General features: G+C 52.7%; 1 protein-coding gene across 2 annotated transcripts; it reads left to right on the top strand.

Annotated features, from left to right (window-relative positions):
* Positions 1-3,520: 3,520 nt before the first annotated feature.
* Positions 3,521-16,937, top strand: TEX261 (testis expressed 261). Of its 2 annotated transcripts, XM_021001142.2 has the most exons (6): positions 3,527-3,693; positions 7,573-7,652; positions 8,536-8,689; positions 12,972-13,039; positions 15,798-15,900; positions 16,273-16,478. In XM_021001142.2, the coding sequence occupies exons 1-6, from the start codon at positions 3,624-3,626 to the stop codon at positions 16,386-16,388; spliced, it is 591 nt and encodes a 196-aa protein (XP_020856801.1). In that variant the 5' UTR covers positions 3,527-3,623; the 3' UTR covers positions 16,389-16,478. The 2 variants fall into 2 exon arrangements, with proteins under 2 accessions (XP_020856800.1, XP_020856801.1); XM_021001141.2 differs by lacking the exon at positions 15,798-15,900 and having other exon boundaries at positions 3,521-3,693; positions 16,273-16,937.
* Positions 16,938-18,183: the final 1,246 nt, after the last annotated feature.

An 18,183-nucleotide genomic window follows, 5' to 3' on the forward strand; every position in this document is an offset into this window, starting at 1 on the left:
CACACAGACAGCAGTGGAGGGCTTTTATTCCCTCAGCTCCTGGTGTTATGGGGCTCTTAGTCTTTTATAGACATAAGAGAAATTTAATAATGTTGGGTGTTCATCAGAGAGGTGCAAATAAAGTTCTATATGAAGTGTGAGGAGAAAAATCCTTTCTGGCTGACTCAAGGTAAGCTCCATGTTAGTTGGGCTTGGAAGGATGGGTCTAATTTCAGTAGTCAAGATGGGAGGGAGAGGGTGTTCCAGGTAGGGCAAACAGCCTGAGCAAAGGTAGGGAGATGGGGAAGTCCAAGGCAGCAGAGTTGAAGAAAGGAGATACTTCTTGAGTCCAATTCATCCCTATGAATCAATCATTCAGTAAGCAAGCATTTATTACGTGTCTACTGTGTTCAGGGTCCTAGGCTCGGTGCTGGGGATAGAAGTATATTATACACAGTCACACACACAATGCTAGCAAAATTTGGGGTGGGTGAGGGCAAGGAGGGAATATTTGAATGAAAAGGAGGAGACTGTCCGTACAATTTTTGGCTTAGTGTGAGCCCCTGGAAGTAATGGGATGGAGGGGACGGTCTGGTTCTTTCTTCTCCACTGATCCCTTCCTAGATCCACAGCTCAGGGCAGAGTTGACGGGCTTGTGAATTAGCTTGGAGCTTTTTTCACAGTTTAAGGGACAGCAGCAGAAAGGCTGCAGAAGACCCTCACACCTCCTGATGGCTTTCTCCAGGGTGTGTGTGTGTGTGTGTGTGTGTGTGTGTGTGCACGCGCGCGCACTCCTGGATATGTGCAGGCATGTATGTGTCCACATGTCTGCGTGGGTGATTGTCACTTCCCTACCCTTCCGTCTCCTCATCTCCAGCTTCATCTGGCTGGACTGACCAATAAATCCCCTATGCCATTCCGGGTCCACGTTGTATGAGCGAGAGCTGATGATTCCATGGTGTGTTATAATTTCAAAGAACTTTGTGTTTTCCTCAGCTTCTGGTTCTCTGCACAATGTTGGTGCTTAATACCTGTTTATTGAACAAATGAATTAATAAGAAGCTTTCCTGCCCTCCGCAGACCCAAGGCCTCTTACTTATGGTTGCCACACGGGGGCAGCAAATCCCCCCTCCTCACAATTCACTTCTTCCCTCTCTCCTCTGGTCATCTTTGGGTTGAAAAGCCCTTTTATGACAGTCTGTTGGCCTTCCTCCTCATCTCATGTACTACAGAGGAGATAGGCAGGGATTCTTAACCTAGGTGCCAGGAAATTTAAAAAATTAATATAATTATAGTTGTATTTAAATATAATTGATTTCCTTTGTAATCCTATGCATTTTATGCATTTAACACATTCTTCTGAGAAGGGGCCATGGTCTTTCCTGGGGTCCAGTGTATGAAAAAGATTAAGGAGTAAGGGCTATCTCGTTACTCCCCTTGGGCAGTGAGGTGACACAGTGGATAGAGTACTCTTCTTGGAGTTAGGAAGACCTGAGTTCAAATTTGACCTTAGACACTTACTAGCTGTGTGACCTTGGGCAAGTCATTCAACTCTGTTTGCCTCAGTTCCTCATCTGTAAAATGAGTAGAGAAGGAGATGATGAACCACTCCAGTATCTTTGCCAAGAAAACTCCAGTTGAGATCACAAAGAGTTGGACACAACTCCAACTCTACTCCCCTCCAATAGTAAGCCCTTGTGAGAGGCTTTCTTTCCTCCTTGATGCTGCCAGAGGACAGAGGGCTAGAACTTTTAATCCATTCTGGAAAGACTGAGCATTCCAGGGCTGTTCCCATGAGTGCCCTCTAGAACATGCTTGGGGCTGTCTGGCCCTTGTTCTGAGAGTGGGAGATCTCAGGTTGGAGGAAGAGCCCAGGACTGGTTGGCTTCTCATCCTACCAAAGATCCACCACTAACTCAGGCAAGCCAAGCCAACAGGCACTTATTAAGCACCTACTGTGTGCCAGGCACTGTGCTGAGTGCTGGGGATACAAAGAATGACAAAAGACAGTCCCTGCCTTCAAGGACCAGTCCGATGGTCAAGTCATGGCATCGGGACAATTTTTGACCATTTCCCTCATTTGTCAAATGGGGATTCCAGAACCATTTGGAATTTCCTCTCCTGCATCCCGCCTCCTCTTAGAAACCTCCACGGATGGAGAACCCACTGCCATGGGAAGCCGTCTGTTCCACCTTGGAATAGCTCCAATTTTTAAGAAGCTCTTTCTCATGTAGCAGACCTGCCCCCTGTGCCCTCTGCTCCTGGCCCTGCCTTCAGGGGCTGAGCGGAACAAGGGCCTGTAACAGCCCTCTGAATACCCGAAGGCATTGATTGTGTCTGGCATTTATTAAGCGCTTACTGTGTGCCAAGCAGTGGGGATACAAAGAGCCCCTCCCCAGATCATCCATTTTCCTTGCTCTCAGGGAGGGCTGGTGTTTGGTTTTTGTCTTTGATGTTATGGCTTGTTCCTGAACTGGATTGAGGCAGGGTGGAGGCAGGGTGGCATAAAGTCATCAGCCTCCCACTCTCTGCCAGAGTCAGTGAGTCTAGTAGCAGGACAAAAGTCTGTACGACCAGCGATGGCCCAGGATGCAGTGGATGACCTTGGCGTCTTCCAAGTCTGGCCAGGCTCTAAGCCTGCACAGCACCTACGTGGGAACCAAGTGTTTTCCTTGGCCCATTCCCCTGGGGGAAGTCTTCTCTCGCTTGGAATAGACACCCCCCTAACTCATGGAAGGGTTGGGGCCAGTTGGTTACCCTGGGCCTGGCTTAGCCCATCCGGCCAGACTGTTTACCAGGTACAGTTGATGACCATGCTATTCTTGAGCCACAGATAAGAACTGGGTGCCGGGTGTGGACACCAGAAGTGGCTGGGCAGCCCTGGCATTGGAGGTTCTGGTCTCCTGAGCTCCCCAGGCTTTATAATGGGGTGACCGCCCCCACCTCCCTCCATGTCTCTTCTCCACGCTGAGGTGGTCTCCTTCTGGCACCGTCCCGGTCGCCCTCCTTTGGTCACTTTCCACTTAATCAATGTCATTTTGAGCCGTGGTGCCTAGAACCCAACACTGCAGTCCCATTGTGACCTGGCTGAGCATCGACAGAGTCCGGGGATCTCCCGGATCACAGACTGGGAGCTGGAGGGCCCCCGGAGGTCTTCTGGAAGGTCAGAGGAAGTTCACTGGCTCGTCCACTAGCACAAAGGGACCAGACCCGGGCTCTTTAACCCGGGGCCGCTCCATTGCAGTGTCCTGGGTGAAGCTTGGTCTCCCCCAGTGCTTGGGAGGGACTTGAGACAGATCACACGGGTAGGAAGGAGGAAGAGCCAGGGTTGCCATCGAGGCGTCATTCTCCGAAGCCCTGTGCCTCAGTTTCCCCTTCTGCAAAATGAGAGGGTTGGAGCAGATGACGTCGAGGTCCCTCCCGGCTCTGCGCCGGCCGGAGGGCGCGGCGGCTGCAGTTCGGCCTCCCGCCTGCAGGCGCCGCTGTGGGGCGCTCGCCGCCGCGCTCCGGGCCGCGGCTCCTCTCGGCGACGTCGGCGGCGTGGGGGCGGGGCCTGAGGCGGCGGCGGCGGCGGCTCCGTGTCCCCGCGGCCCGAGCGAGGGAGGCCGGGGCGGAGGCCGGAGAGAGCGGCGGGCGGGCGAACCATGTGGTTCATGTACGTGCTGAGCTGGCTGTCGCTGCTCATCCAGGTGGCCTTCGTCACCCTGGCCATCGGTGAGCGCCCCGCCGCGCCCGGGGACCCCCCCCAAGTGGCGCCCCCAGACTGGGAGCCCCCCAGTGCATTGAGGGGGACCCCCGCAGCGAGAGCCCCCCGACGGGTGGTGTGGGGACCGTCCTAGGGAGCGCCCCCAGACTGGGAGCCCCCCAGTGCACTGAGGGGGATCCCCGCAGCGAGAGCCCCCCCGACGGGTGGTGTGGGGATCTTCCTAGGGAGCGCCCCCAGACTGGGAGCCCCCAGTGCACTGAGAGGGACCCCCGCAGCGAGAGCCCCTCGACAAATGATGAGGGGACCCCCTAGGGAGAGACTCTCAGACTGGGAGGCCCCCAATGTACTGAGGGGGACCCCGCAACGCGGGACTCTCATGTACTGTGGGGACCTCCATAGCGAGAGATGTCCCCTACCGGCAGACCCCCCCCAGTGTATTGTGGGAACCCCTACACCGGGAGACCCCAGACTCCTGTGCTCTGCGGAGACTTCCCAGACCAGGAGAGGGAACCCCCCCCCCAGCTCCCGTATACAATAACTTTCCCCTTCCCTGCCCAGCTCGTCCTTCCCCCATATGCTGTGGCCTCCTTCAGCCCCCAGGATATTGAGAGCCCGTTCCTCCCAGTATGCTGTGGGACTCACCCCCACCTCGCAGAATATGGCGAGACCCTCCCCCTAATGCATAGCGGGATGCCCTCCTGCCCCCCCTCCCCCAGGATGCATGGTCCTTCCTCCCAGTCCAGATCCCTGTACCCCAGCGGGGTACCAGGAGACCCTCTCCTTCCTTCTCCTCCTCTCCCCTCTCTTTCTTCCCCTCTTCCTCTCCTCCTAGGTGGGACCTTCCCCAACCCTCCCAATGCTAGAGGTCTCTTAGACTCCCCTCACGTACCAGGGTTTCCCTCATGTGCCAGGGGCCGGCTTCCTAATAGCATGAGACTCTGCCCAAACCAGCCATTCCTTTCTCAGGCATACGGGGGACTCTGTAGGGACTCGGCACCCTCCCCATTTATACAGCGTGATCTTCCGGCATCATGTAGGGAGGTGTTTCTCCCCCAGTATACTAGGGAGATTGACAAGGTAGCCTCCCACATTCCATGGACTTCAGACCCTCCCCTAATATGCCAGCGGGGCCTCATCCCCTCAGTGTTACATCAGGTTCTCTGCCGCCTGTATTGGGAACCTCCCTCACACTGTGTTCTGTGGGACCCCTCCCTCTGTCCAGAGGATCCTTCTCCCCTAATTATACGCTTCCCTCTCCTTGTTCCTCCTTCAGCCCCCTTTGGTAAGTTGGGCAGGGCACCTCCCTTTCCTCCTCCACGTCCTCCTTGCCTTTCCTTCTTCCATGTACGTGTGTGTCCTGATCCCCACTAGCCTCAGGACCTCCCTCCCTGCTTCCTTCTCATCGGTTCACCCAAAGAGTGTCTGGTTCAAGGACATGGCCCGCCTGCACTCTGTAGGGACCCCTCTGGACTCCACCTTCTCCAAGGAGAAGGGAAGGGTTTGTAAGGATGGAAGAGAATTTTTAAAAGAAGTGAGTGAGGAAGTTCTCTCCAGGGGAGAAAACTTGGAGGGGTGCTGGGGTCTGTCCTAGGAGGGGATGGAGAAAGAAGGAGCAGGGTTTGGGGGTCAGAGGCAGCAGGAAGGATCCCAGCTGGGGACAAGGAGGAGGAAGAGGAGGAAGGGCCATGCCTGCTTAGGGAATTGGGAAGAGATTGTCAGTGAAGATCAGGTTTCTGTGATGGTGGCCTCTAAAGATGGGACCAGGGGTTTTTCAGGAATTGATGGAGGGATACCTGAAAAAATACCAGAGCAAACTTAAGTTGCCTGCACTGCTGACTGGGGTGAGGTGGATGGGGGCATTCTAGAGGGTGTACTTGGGTAGAAGGAGACACCCCAGCCGGGCAGGGTTAGTGCCGGGACTGGGTGCCTGCAGCCCAAGAGAGTCTGGGCAGGAGGAGTCTCTGGGCATAGGTGCCTCCCAACACGCCCCTTAGCTGGTGGGGCTTGTTCCTGGCCCCATGATTGTGTTGTGCATCATGGGACCACATTCTGGGGGCGGGGGAGGGTCCCGGGCACCTGCAGGTCCCCGGAGGTGGTCTGAGCTTGCTGGCTGTGACTGTGGACCAGCTGTCACATTTATGAGCCTCGTTGTCTGTAAAGAGGCCCAGTAAAACCCAAATTGGGAGACTTGGGCTGGAAGGGGCTCAAGTCCTGGGCCTCCCCCCCCCCCGCAGGTTGATGTGAGAGTCAGATGTGGTGTGGGTCAAATTACATTAACTGGGGGGAGGATTTCGTTAGTATGGGGAGGAAGCATCCTCTGCCATTGGAGGTGGGCTTCTCCAAGAGGGTCTGTGATTGCCTAGGGCATGCCAGGCACTCTGTGTCAGATGCTGGACTTGGACCTAGGGCCTCTGGACTTTGAGGCCAGCTATCTCCACTGCACCCAAGACGTGCCCACACCCACTTGTGCATGGTGACTTTGCCCCAGGCCCGATTCATTCACAGCAGCTAGTGCTGTTCAGTGTATGAAGTGAGGGGCCACGGATGTGGAAAAGGGAGGGGTCTGCCTTGGGCCTTCACTGAGGCTTTAGTTCACTTGATTATTTTCCCATTCCCAATTCTTTGTAAAAAGTGTTTCCATGTGAACAATGGCTTATGGGCAGGAAGCATAGATTTGGAAATGAAAGTGATTAGAAAAAGATGCCAAGAGAATTTTTAACAGCACTTTGCTCTAGGGCACTGAAAGTTTAGGTTACTTGTCTGTGATCCTGTAATCCAAGAGCCTGGGTTTAACCCTGGGGCTCCCTGGTACCAGGGCTGGCATCCACCACGCAGAGGAGTAAATGATGATTATTGTCATTTAGTCTCAGGCTGGCTCCTTCTTACTCAGTTATACGATTGTGCTTCATGGTACAGAGTGCTCCAACTTCCTCTGCCTCCCTTCACATTTTGAGCAGTTATTTTCTAGATCTGGGCCTACATTTATATGACCAAAAAAAAAAAAGACAAGCCTGTCAGTGATCAGTATTGAGGGATACATTCATAAGGGAGTCCATGCTTGCCGGAGAGTGGGAAGCAGGCCCCAGCACTGTGGGGGAATCCTGGTGTCAGACTGACGGGGTGACATGGAGGACATTCACCCAGGACCGAGGGTTGCCTCTGCATTGTTGGAGAGAGGACCTGCATTCAGAGGTTATAGATCTGTTGGGTTGTTAGGAATTGGGTCGGGGTGAGAGGTGCTTCTTGAAAGGTGGGCCTGTTTCCTGCTGAAAATTTAGGGGGTGGTAGAGACAGGAATCAGAGGGTGGAGGTGAGGATGCTTTAGAGTTCCACCAGAGGAGAGGGCTCTCCTAAGGACTGGATCACAGACCCTGGAAAGTGGTTTCTGGTTTGACTCCTTGGCTGGGTTGGGAAGGAGGTAAGGAAGTCAGTCACATGGTGTGGCAGTGGAAAGACTTGGCTTGGGAGTCTGGGATCCCGAGTTGTGCTGTCTCTGCTGGGTGACCTTGGACAAGTCTTTGCCTGTCGGTAGTTTCATCTTGCCGGGAGGTGTCAAGTTGGGGGCATCGACCATCGCTAGGCTCCCTTCCAGTTCTCTCTACTGGCAGAAATGTCCAAGAGCCTGGTAAGAGCCATTGCCGTTGATAAAGTTCTCTAGGTAACGCCCACCTTCAGGGCTCACAAACCCAGGGGTCAGGTTGTGTAGGAGTGAAGGAGCCTCCTAAGGTGGTGCTTGGGTGAACCAGGAGAGGCCGGCAGTAGGCTGGAGTCTGGTGACCATCACTCAGTATGGGCAGGGTCAAGGGCTGGTACTTCTCACTGTTGGGGGATCCTGTGAAAGGTCTGGGCCAGCCAGCCTAGCGGTCTCTCCTGCCTCTTCTTTCCAGCGGCTGGACTCTACTACTTGGCTGAGCTGATAGAAGAATACACGGTGGCCACCAGTCGCATCATCAAGTACATGATCTGGGTGAGGGCCTGGTCTTCCCCCCTCCCCACTGCTGCCTGCCCCCCTGAGGCATCACCAGGAAGAAATCCTTTTCCTGGGCCTCATACCTCAAGGCTGACCTGCCTGCCCAGGGATGTTGCTTGATGACTTGCTGGTCTGATAAAGTAGCTTGTGCTCACAAGTGTAGGTAAAGAAGGAATGGGGGACCTCCTACTGCTGTGTGGTCTGTCTCTCCGTGAATGCAAGGAAGCTCACTCTGTCTGTGTGCCTCAGCTTCCTGTCACATGAAGGGTGGAAGAGATGCCTTCTAAGGCCCCTTCCCGGGAAGTGTTTTAGACCAGGATTGGCCAAGAGGGTAGATGGGACATCTCATTGTCCCTCCAGGCCCATCTTACCAGCGTACAAAGAACTGTCAAATTCTGGAGTTGGCCAGGAGTCAGCCTTGTAGGGTGGAGAGACGGCCTGTTAGACTCAGAGACACGAATCCTGCCAGGGCTGCTCTGAGCTGTGTGGGCAAGTCACGTCATCTCCCTGGGCCTCAGTCTCCTCATCTGTAAAATGAAGGGTTGGACTGAATGGCCACTAAGGTCTTGTCCTGCTCAAGAGCTATGGTCCTGTGATCTTAAAAGGTTCAGTTCAGCTCCTTCCAGATCACCCTCCTGACTAGTTCCTTTCCCTGCCCCAGGTCCTTCCTGAGCCTTCGGAGGATGAGGGGGTGGTGTCCAGCTGCAGCCCTAGACTGGGAAGTGTGCGGATCCAAGCACACTGAGCCCCGGAAGGGGCAGGGCAGGGCAGAGCAGTGGAGGCCAGCAGAGCTGCCCAGCCCTGAGGAGGACCCAGTGTGGGGGAGGGTAGAGGGGGGTCTGGAGGAGAGGTGAATCCTGAGCCTCCTTGCTCGTCTCAGTTTTCCACAGCTGTGCTGGTGGGCCTCTACGTCTTTGAGCGTTTCCCCAGCTTCCTGATTGGCATGGGCCTCTTCACCAACCTCGTCTACTTTGGCCTCCTTCAGACTTTCCCTTTCATCATGCTGACCTCGCCCAACTTCATCCTTTCTTGTGGTGAGTACCAGGTGGGCCATGGCCTGATAGGAAAGGCTCGGGGCTCCCCCTTTTCTGATCTGCGTTGCCCTTCTGTTGGCAGCATCCTTCCAGGGCAGTGGAGCAGAGAAGGGCCTCACAGTCTGAGAATTCTTAGGCTAATTGGGGCAGGCTGAGGGAAAGATGGGACAGTCACAACAGAAATAGAGAAGCAGGAGAAGAGGAGGTGTAAACACACATTGTAGGACCAAGGGAGGGCTTCCTGAAAGAGGTCAGGAGGAGCCTGGCCCAGCCACAGGAGGCTGCAAGGCAGGCCCGAGCCCTAGGGCAGCCCGAGGCGAGGCCCTTCCCTCTCTGGAGGGCTGTGTGTGTGCGTGTGTGTCTGTGTCTGTGTGCACGCACTGATGCTGTTCCCCTCACTGCTGTCAGGGTCTCCATCTGGTTGTGCCTCATCCTTGCACAGCTGAGTCCAGGGAGAGCTCCAGGCCAGGGCTCCAGGTCAAGGGTGGGGAGCATTAATAGCAGTCACCCTTTACTATTTTTAACTCTTAAAAAATGATTTATTTTTTGTTCCATTATGAGTCCGAGTCTCCCCTCCCCCCATCCCTGGTGCGTTAGAGAAGGCCAGCCCGTGGTGGGGATCCTGCGTGGGGAGTTCCCCAGTCCGGACCCTGCAGACAGGTCCTTTCCCTGGCGGTGGACAGCCTCTGCCAGCGTGGGTCATTCGTAGTTGGTTTGAATGATCGTTTTATTCACAACAGCTCGGTCATTCATGTTATTCGTTGAACAGTATTGCCATTGCTGCATACAGTGTTCTCTTGGTTCTGTTCATTATTTCATGCAAGTCTTTCCATGTTTTTCTCAAACCGACCTGCTGGTCATTTACAGCACAGTAGTGTCACACCTATTTTAATCCCTAAGAACAGATACCTTAAAGCATCATTGGCACATGGATAGACTTTGGGGGCTCTGAGGGGTCCTGGGAAGACCAGTGGAGCTGGGGCCTCTGGTCACTGGGGCTGACCCTGGCCCTGTTGTTGTCTAGCTTTGTGACTTTGACCAAATCACTGCCCCTCAGGGTCTCAGTTTCTCTATCTTTAAAAATGGTAGAAGACTACCAGCCTGAAAGGGTAGGTGGCTGGTGAGGATAATAGATGTGCAAATGTAAAGCCCTGTGCACATGAGGGTGGTGTTCTCATGATTATTGCTTAGGCAGCTGCCTCCCAAGAACCCCCAGAAGTGGGGAGTCCCACAGTGTGAGCAGCCTATGGCGATAGATAATAAGGGAACTGAATGTTAGAAAAGGAAAGTGGGCTGGAAATATGGCAAGAATGGGGGGCAGCCAGAGCATTCCCTTGCTACTCTCTTGGTAAGAAGGAGGGAGAAAGTGAGGAAGGTTCCCATTGCATCAGAGGCCAGACTTTTAGGAGGTCATGGACAAAAGGTGCCCAGGATGGGTAGTTATGAGTGGCCTGAGAGCTGCATCACTGGAGACTACTCCCTAATTGATGAGATCCCAGTTCTGTTGGAGTATTGAATGTTGAGTGTGAATTATTATTGATAGCCCTGGCCTCTGACAGGGATTGAAGGGAATTTCTATCACTAGGAAGTTCCTTTCTCTTCTTCCTGTAGAAGGGCTGCCATGGCCAGCCCTTTCTGCCCTAGTTGGAGGAAGGAGCTGGTCATCAGTCCTTGGACACGTTGAGGCCCCCTGCCCCTGGAGAGTTCACTGGGAGTCTCTTCTAGAGCCAAACTCCTGAAATGGGTGTGCCTTGGGTACAAGGACTCTAGGGCCCCAGAGGGGAATTCAGCCACTCCCTTCCTCCTTTGGAAAGGGTCCATAACTGCCCTCAGGACTGCAGAACCTTCCATGGTGTACAGGGAGGGGCTTCCCTTTTTGAATCTCTTAGGAATTGGCTGTAATTTTCTATGTCAGTCAGGAAACTTGACCTTTGACTCATAGGTAGGGCTGAGGACTCTTCTTTGCTAAGAGACAAATGAGAGAGCTTGGAGAAGGGCCCTGCAGGCTCCCCTTCCCTGTTTGTCCTCTCCGGTCCTGTCCCTAGGAAAGGCATCTTTAGGCAAGGAAGTTAATGAGGCTCGATTTGGGGGGGAATCTATCGGGTGAATGCAGGGAGAATCTGTTTCCATTCCTGCTTTGGCTTGACAAGGGGGATTTGGGCCCCCAGGACACTGGAAAGTTTGAGTAGACCAGGGCTGCTCGCTCTAGGGATGAGGTTAGGAGGGCCATCCAAGAAGTGATGGGAATGAGGGTCTGGCTCCCTCTTTTTGTCCTTTTTGATACCTGTTACAGTGGGAATGCATCCCTTCTTTGGAGAAAATGGTCTTCCACATTGGAAATTCAAATTCGAATTGCAAATTGAAATTTTGTTGGGAGCTGAGAGGTTTTGGGCCTGTAACATGTATTGGTTTTTCTGGTCTGTAAACTCACTCTCTTACAAAGACCCCTGAGAGTCTGTCTTCCTTATCCCTCCAAGATGAGAAGAATATCTACCAAAAACAAAATTGACAAGAAGCAAGATTAACAATATTTTGGATTTATATGAAACATCTCCGTAGTTGCTATGCCATTCATTATTTAATTTTTACTCCCATAATAGAAATAGAACATGTTTGGTTTTTCTTGTTTTAGACCTGGGAGACAGGCCAGAAGGTTTGAGTATCTCATTCAAGGGTTACAATGTAGTGTCATGGGAAGATGGTTGAACTTGAAATCAGTCAGCTTGTGTTTTCAGTCCTGGCTATGCCTTTTACCAGCTGTGTGACCCTGAGCGAGAGCTGTAATCCCTGGGAGCCTCTCATGAGTTGTCATTGACACCTTTCAGTCCACTGACCCTGGAGGGGAAGTCAGAATACCCCTGATGACTTCCAGATTCTCCCTTCCCCACAGTCACTCAGTTAACATTCTCCACCCTATTCAGACCCAGACCGTCATGCCTCCCTCTCATGTTTCCCTCTTTCCTCAACAAGTTCAGCACCTGGCCTACAATCTTTCTCTCCTCCTCAGCTCCTGCCCATATGATCCCCCTCACTCTCCTTCAATCCCAGGACCACCTCCTCCACTCCACCCTAGCCACACCCAGGGACAGTGAGGCTGGGGCGCTCACCGTCACCCACAAGCGCTCCTTTTCTTTAATCAAAAACGGACAGTCGTCCACCTGACCATAACCTCCTTGTCCTTGGCCCTTCCATCCCTCCCTGTCCTTGGCCCCTCCTCAACATCTCCAGGCCTCTATCCTTTAGCATTTTTTGACATTATCTCTGCTGTGACTTTACTTTTCTTCCTTCCCTATTTTAACCCTATAGTTAACAAAATCAAATCTGTGCTGTCATTTCCTCCCCAACTCCTCACCTCCTGGTCCTGTTGTTTCTCATCTCTTGCCAAATTCTGGGCCTGAATTACCCACCCCCACCCTACCATCTGCTGCTGAATGGGAATGAGAAGAGTCTCTTGTTAACCCCTGTACTGACAAAAAGCCTGGGCACCCAGTAAAGTTATCCGCCTTCACCTGGCCCCTTCCTGCAGTGGGGCAGTCCTGGATTCTGCCAGAGCCCCAAAACCAACATTCCCCCCCTCCCCGCCCCATTCCAAGCTCTCCTGGTTCTGGCCAAGGTGCCACACTTTTTCTCTGGCTGTTCTGGGCTCAAGTGCTCGTCTCCTCACTTAGAATATAAGCTCCTTGAGAGCAGGGCTGGTTTTATTCTTCATGTTTATACCCCAGAGTATGGCACATAGTAGGTGCCTAATAAATGCTAGTTTCCTTCTTTGTGAACCCACGGTAACCATGCCTGCCCCGTCGTCGTGGGATTCTGGGCCGGGAGGGCCCGGCTGTCAGATATCTAGTTCGAGCTTCTACTTCATAGATAAAGAACATCAAGCAGAAGCGGTGCTGCCTCTTACTGACCACTCCCCTCTGACTGCCCCTCTCTGGGCCTCAGTTTCCCCTTCTCTAAAGTGAGGGGGTTGGACTAGGCTGCTTCTGAGGCCCCTCCACCTTTGGGTCAGTGACCAGCCCGTGGAGCTCGTCGGTGCCGGTGCCCCTAGTCCATGCAGGCAGGGAGGACAGAGCCTAGAGTTGTCCCCACCCCTCAGACTGGCACTTCTGTTCTCATTGCTATTGGATGTAATTCGGCAGAGATTGCCGTGCTGTCACTGTGAGGAAGAGCTCTGGAGATACGGGCTGTCCACCCAGGCCTGGGCAGCCGCCAGAGGGTGGCAAGGCCCTTTGTGGACCTTTCTTCTAATGACTGACGCTCTCTTTCTCTTTCCTTCTTCTGGCAGTGTTGGTGGTGGTCAATCACTACTTAGCGTTCCAGTATTTTGCAGAGGAATATTACCCCTTCTCGGAGGTAAGAGGTACCATAGGACACTTGGGAGTGGGGGGAGGTGGGGGACACAAGCATTTATTAGGCACTTATGGTGTTCTAGGCACTTTGCTAAGTGCTTTACAATTTTATTTGATCCCCACGACAACCCTGCACTTTAAGAGCTATTATCCTCAATTTACAGATGAGGAAAATGAGGCAGATAGAGGTTAAGAGTGACCTGCCCAGCATCACAAAGGTTGTAAGAGTCTGAGGCAGGATTTGAGCTCAGGTCTTTCTGACTCCAGGCCCTGTACCACCTAGGTACTTGGTGAAGAGAGCATGGTGGTTGGCATTTCCTGAATGTGATGTGTTGACTTACGTCTTCTCCTGGGCACCCCCCCCCGCCCCTTCGGTATGTGCTGGTGAGCAGGGCTCTCTGGTCCACTCTCCTTCCACCCCAGGATTGGTCTGGGGAGATCTTTTACCCTTCCTGAGTGTTCTCTCGGCCTGGATGGGTCTGAAAGCCCTCCCCTAAATGCCTCTTCTCCCACCCCACACTGGGAATCTTTTCTAGTCACTTCACCAAATCCTTCCTTTCTCTACTTCTGTCTCCAGCCTGTGTTTGTTCTTTTAGAGAAAAATCACCCATGGTTCCTTTTTTTTTTTAATTAAAATTATTTTCAGTTCCAAATTCTCTTCCTTCCCTACCCATTGAGAAGGCAAGAAATCTGATCCATGGTTACTTCTTGATGGTGAAGGATGGCTTCTAGGGTGGGGTCTCTGGGAGGGGGCGAGCATGGGAACGGTCCTGGGATGTTTTCCCCAGATGCCTCCTTCCTTCATGCCTGGATAGGACCTAGCAATTTCATCCCCTTCAGTTTCTGTTCCTTGAGACCAGACAGGGCTTAGCTTTTGATTGGCTGTGTCCTGGTTTCTTACAGCTGGAACGTTCTTGTCATACAGTGATGTCAGATGCCAGTTTGGGCTGACTTTAACTGTACTCAGTGATGGTGCAGATACAGTGTGGGGTTAGACCTTCTGTTGTTGAGGTTTTAAGTAAGTGACTTCTCCCTAGGAGCCACACAGCAGCTTCCTAGAATTGGTCCTTTTTATACTGTGAGTGAAGTTTTTATCCCACCCTTACTGTTTGTGAGCTGAGTCACCTCTGTTGCCCTGCCATCGATCATTCATTATTCATTGGAAACCTATTGATGGAGGGGGTTTTAGTGCAACAAACCCTCTGAGCAGACCTTCTGTGAAATGTGGTTTGTCAGGGGCTAATACAAAAAGGCCCTGTCCTTTAATTTTGACCCTGTGCTCCTAACATTGACCATTGTTTTCTGCTTGAGTTTTGTTGAAGCTTCAGTATTTTACTTTATTTTTTAAGGAGGCTAAAGAGAAAAGAGAGATTTAATGGGGACTAGAATATATTGGGGTTTGGGGGGAAATCCGGAATTTAGTATCAGTAAAAAAGTCCATTAGAAATGGCTTACAGAAATATATTTTTAACAACTGTACTGAAGCCTTATTTTTTGCAGCACCTGCGTTTCCTAGCATGCGCCACCTCTCCCCCTTCCATGATGTCATCCCTTATAACAGAGAATGTTTTAAAAGGAAATAAGCCAGGCCATAGAACGCCACGACACGCAGCGTTCCGTGTGCGTGGTTCCCAAAGCCAAGAGGTTAGAGAGGCGCGTTTTCACATCTCTTCTCTGGGGCCGGGCTTGGTCATGAGAAGCAGCCAGCTTGGCGCAGTGGGTAGCTACAACTCTTGGGTTTCAGTCCAGCCTCGGACACTTCCTGGCTGTGTGGCTCCGGCCGAGCCACCTGATTTTTCTCAGCCTCCATTTCCTCATCTGTAAAGTGGATGTCATAACAGCGTCTACCTCCTGGGGTTGTTCGTACCACTGGAGATAATCTGTGCATGTCGCTGCCTGACATGGACGCTGCGACAGCGCTTCCTCTGAGCCAGGCACCGGGCTTGCAGTTAGACTTTATGCAGCTCGCTGCCATGATTGTCACCTCTGTACGGCGATTCTCCTGCTTCTCCTCACTTGACTTTGTATCTGTTCCTGTAAGCCTTTCCGTGCATCTCTACATGTTTGTGGCTTCTTACAGCAGAGGACTGTTTCATTGCATTCACGTTCCCTGGGCAGTGGGCATCTTCTTTGTTTCTAGGTCTTTGCTAGCCCCGAAGGCGCTGCTACCGCTATTTGGGCATAGAGGGAGCCTTTCCGCTTCTCGGTGACCTCCTTGGGGCATACGGAGCATTAGACATTCATTTTAGTCCCTTTCCTAACAGTTCCCAGCCGCTCTCCAGAATGGTCGGACCAGAGAACATAATTATTAGTATTAATTGTAGCACTCAGCCATTCCTGGAAACAGGACATGAGTAGGGGAGCTCTCTGTTGCCCCCTTGTACCAAGGCTGTTCTGGCTTCTGGGCTCCACAGTACCAAGAAGGAGGGAGGGACAGACCAGCAGACCCAGAGAGGAAAGGAGAAGGAGTGACGAACAGCAGAAGATCCCTGCCTCCTGCTCCAGTCGGCCTGGGAGAAAGGCAGGTCTGAAGGCGTGGGCATCTTTGTCTGCTGTGCTCCTTGAGGTGAGGCAGGTAATGGGGTAGTAGCTTCCTCGAGGCCTCTGTTTTAGCCTGGTTTTCCACTCTTCCCCGCCTCCCTTTGGCTATCCAGATTGTCCTGTGGATTTTCGCCAGCTTCCTGGAGTCTCCCTGGTCTCAGTGCTCCTGCCGCGTGGGCAGTCAGGGCTTGAGGCTGCATGCACACCCTCTGTCTTCACAGGTCCTGGCCTATTTCACGTTCTGCCTCTGGTTAATCCCGTTTGCTTTCTTTGTGTCACTGTCTGCTGGGGAGAATGTCCTGCCCTCTACCGTACAGCCTGGAGGTGAGAGGGGCTGGGGGGGGGGGGAGTATGCGTGTGTCGCTCACGATCTTGCTGGCTTGGGTGAGAGAGACATGATAGCTTCTGGTGTGGCTGGAGGAGACAGAATTCCTGCCCTTGGGAAGCCCCTTGTCAGATGAGGGGGTGGGGAATGTTTCTACCCTTGGGAGCCCCAGTTCTGATGGAAGAGGCATAGCTTCTGTCCTCTGGGATCCTCTGGTCCAGCCCCTAGTCTGCTGGCAAAGTAGGCCTTGTCCACTTCTTGTAATCTTTATTCTGGTCTCGTGGGGAAAGAGACGCCAGGCCAAGAATAAAACACAAGCGTGGGACCCAGGCCTGAGACTCTTCCCCTAATCCTGGTCCGTACCTCCACAGATGACGTGGTCTCCAACTACTTCACCAAAGGCAAACGAGGCAAACGTTCTGGAATCCTGGTTGTCTTCTCCTTCATCAAAGAGGCCATCTTGCCCAGCCGTCAGAAGATTTACTGACCACTTGGGGAGGGGGCCCAGGGGTGAGGAGGAGGGAGCTGGGGCAGTGAGCCTGGAATTGGATCTTCCGTCGTCATCGTGGATGTCTGTGGGGGACTCTCCCCCCCCCGGCCCTCTCTCCCGTATCCCAAACACCCCTAAGGGGTCTTGGTCAGGACCAGATAAAGCTGAAGGCCATGTGATGCGACCTGTACATTGCTTCCGGAGGAGTCCAGAGCGAGCTGTCTAGGGAGGGCTTGCCCATCTTTGGACTTTGGGCAACCTTCGGGCCAGGAGGCCGAAAATTGTCCTTCGTTCCTTCCTCCTGAGACCTGTAATGGGGATAGTGGGCCAAGTTCCCTTTCTAGTTCATCAGTCCCAAAGTACTGGGCTCTGCTTTGGGGAAGGCAGAGAGAGATGGGCTCTTCTCTATAGAGGACCCTGAGGGTGGAGCCATGACTTGGTGCATTTCCAAAGGAAATAGCTTTTTGGTGTTGAATCGAACTGTGATTTCTGTCAAAGTACAAATACCCATTTGAATAAAGATTCTAGGTGGCATTTTTTCCTTAATGCCCTGAAAACTCCTCTTCCTTTCTTTGTTCCCGGCCCACTTCCAGCTCTGGCCTCCTTTCTCCCAGCACAGTTCTGCTCATTCCCCCTCACCCAGCCTTCCAGATGTATCATGTGTGCAGCCGGAGGAGCAGAAATGGAAGAGTTCTAGCCTGCTTCTGGGCCTCTTTGGAGAGTTTGGGGTGGTGGGGGAGATGGAGATTTGGACTGAAATCTTGGTTAAAAACATTCTGCAGGGGCAGCTAGGCCCTGGAGTCAGGAGGACCTGAGTTCAAGTCAGGTTTCAGACCAGACACGTGACACTTCCTAGCTGTGTGACCCTGGACAAGTCACTTAACTCCAATTGCCTCACCAAAAACAAAACATTCTGCAGTCCTCTCTTGTCTTGCTCAGGGGAGTGGGTTTTGGTTCATTGTCTCCATCATCACAAAGTGTGAGGAGAATCCGAGGAGGGGCTTGGAGATGTACCAGAGGCAAACAACAGAAACTTGTCCCTGGGGAAGGGGCAGCACTTTGAGCTGAAACAACACCTGCTTCTTTGGGGAAAAGATGAATGTCAAAGTGACCCAGCACCTGTGATTTCTGGGTGAATCTCGGGGTCGGGTGAGGGAGAAGCCTTGGGGCTGGTTGACTTTGCCCAGGGCCAGGCCACAATTGATTTGAGCCAGGCAGGATGAAGCCAGGGAAGAGGCCCGAGAGCATTTGCTGACATTGGTTGAATTGATGCCACACCTGAGGACAGTTAAGGGGCAGGTTAGGGGAGCCCTTGGGGTGCTTTTGCCCATCACTTTGCCTGAAATTCCATAAGAACAATATTATTTAAGTACTAATCTTTGGGCCTTTTCTAAAATATCAGTCGCCGGGGAGACATGCTATATTAAGTTCCTAGTATATTAGTGTGAATGAGTTTGCCAGCTTCGTTTTTTGTGCGAGTAGAGGCCTTAGAGGCCTTATGGGAAGGGGAGGCTGCAACAGATGTGCCCAGGGCTGGTCCTTACTACAGGGTCCCCTGGGCCCTCAGAGGCCATCTGACCCAGGCAGTACCTGAGCAGGGATTCCAGCTGGCCCAAGAGTGGAGGGCTTGTCCCTGTGCTCTAGAGTTCCCACAGCGCTTGTGGAGAGGCATGCTAGGCTGGATCATCAGTCAGAGACTGTACGGGACAAACATGGTGTTCTTCAGGTCAGAGGTGACAGCTTGGGCTGGAGTTGAATCAGATTATTGGTGGAGACCCTAGAGGTTGTCCTC

This window comes from Phascolarctos cinereus, unplaced genomic scaffold, assembly GCF_003287225.1.
Source record: "Phascolarctos cinereus isolate Bilbo 61053 unplaced genomic scaffold, phaCin_HiC Scaffold_2;HRSCAF=192, whole genome shotgun sequence".
Taxonomy (NCBI): domain Eukaryota; kingdom Metazoa; phylum Chordata; class Mammalia; order Diprotodontia; family Phascolarctidae; genus Phascolarctos; species Phascolarctos cinereus.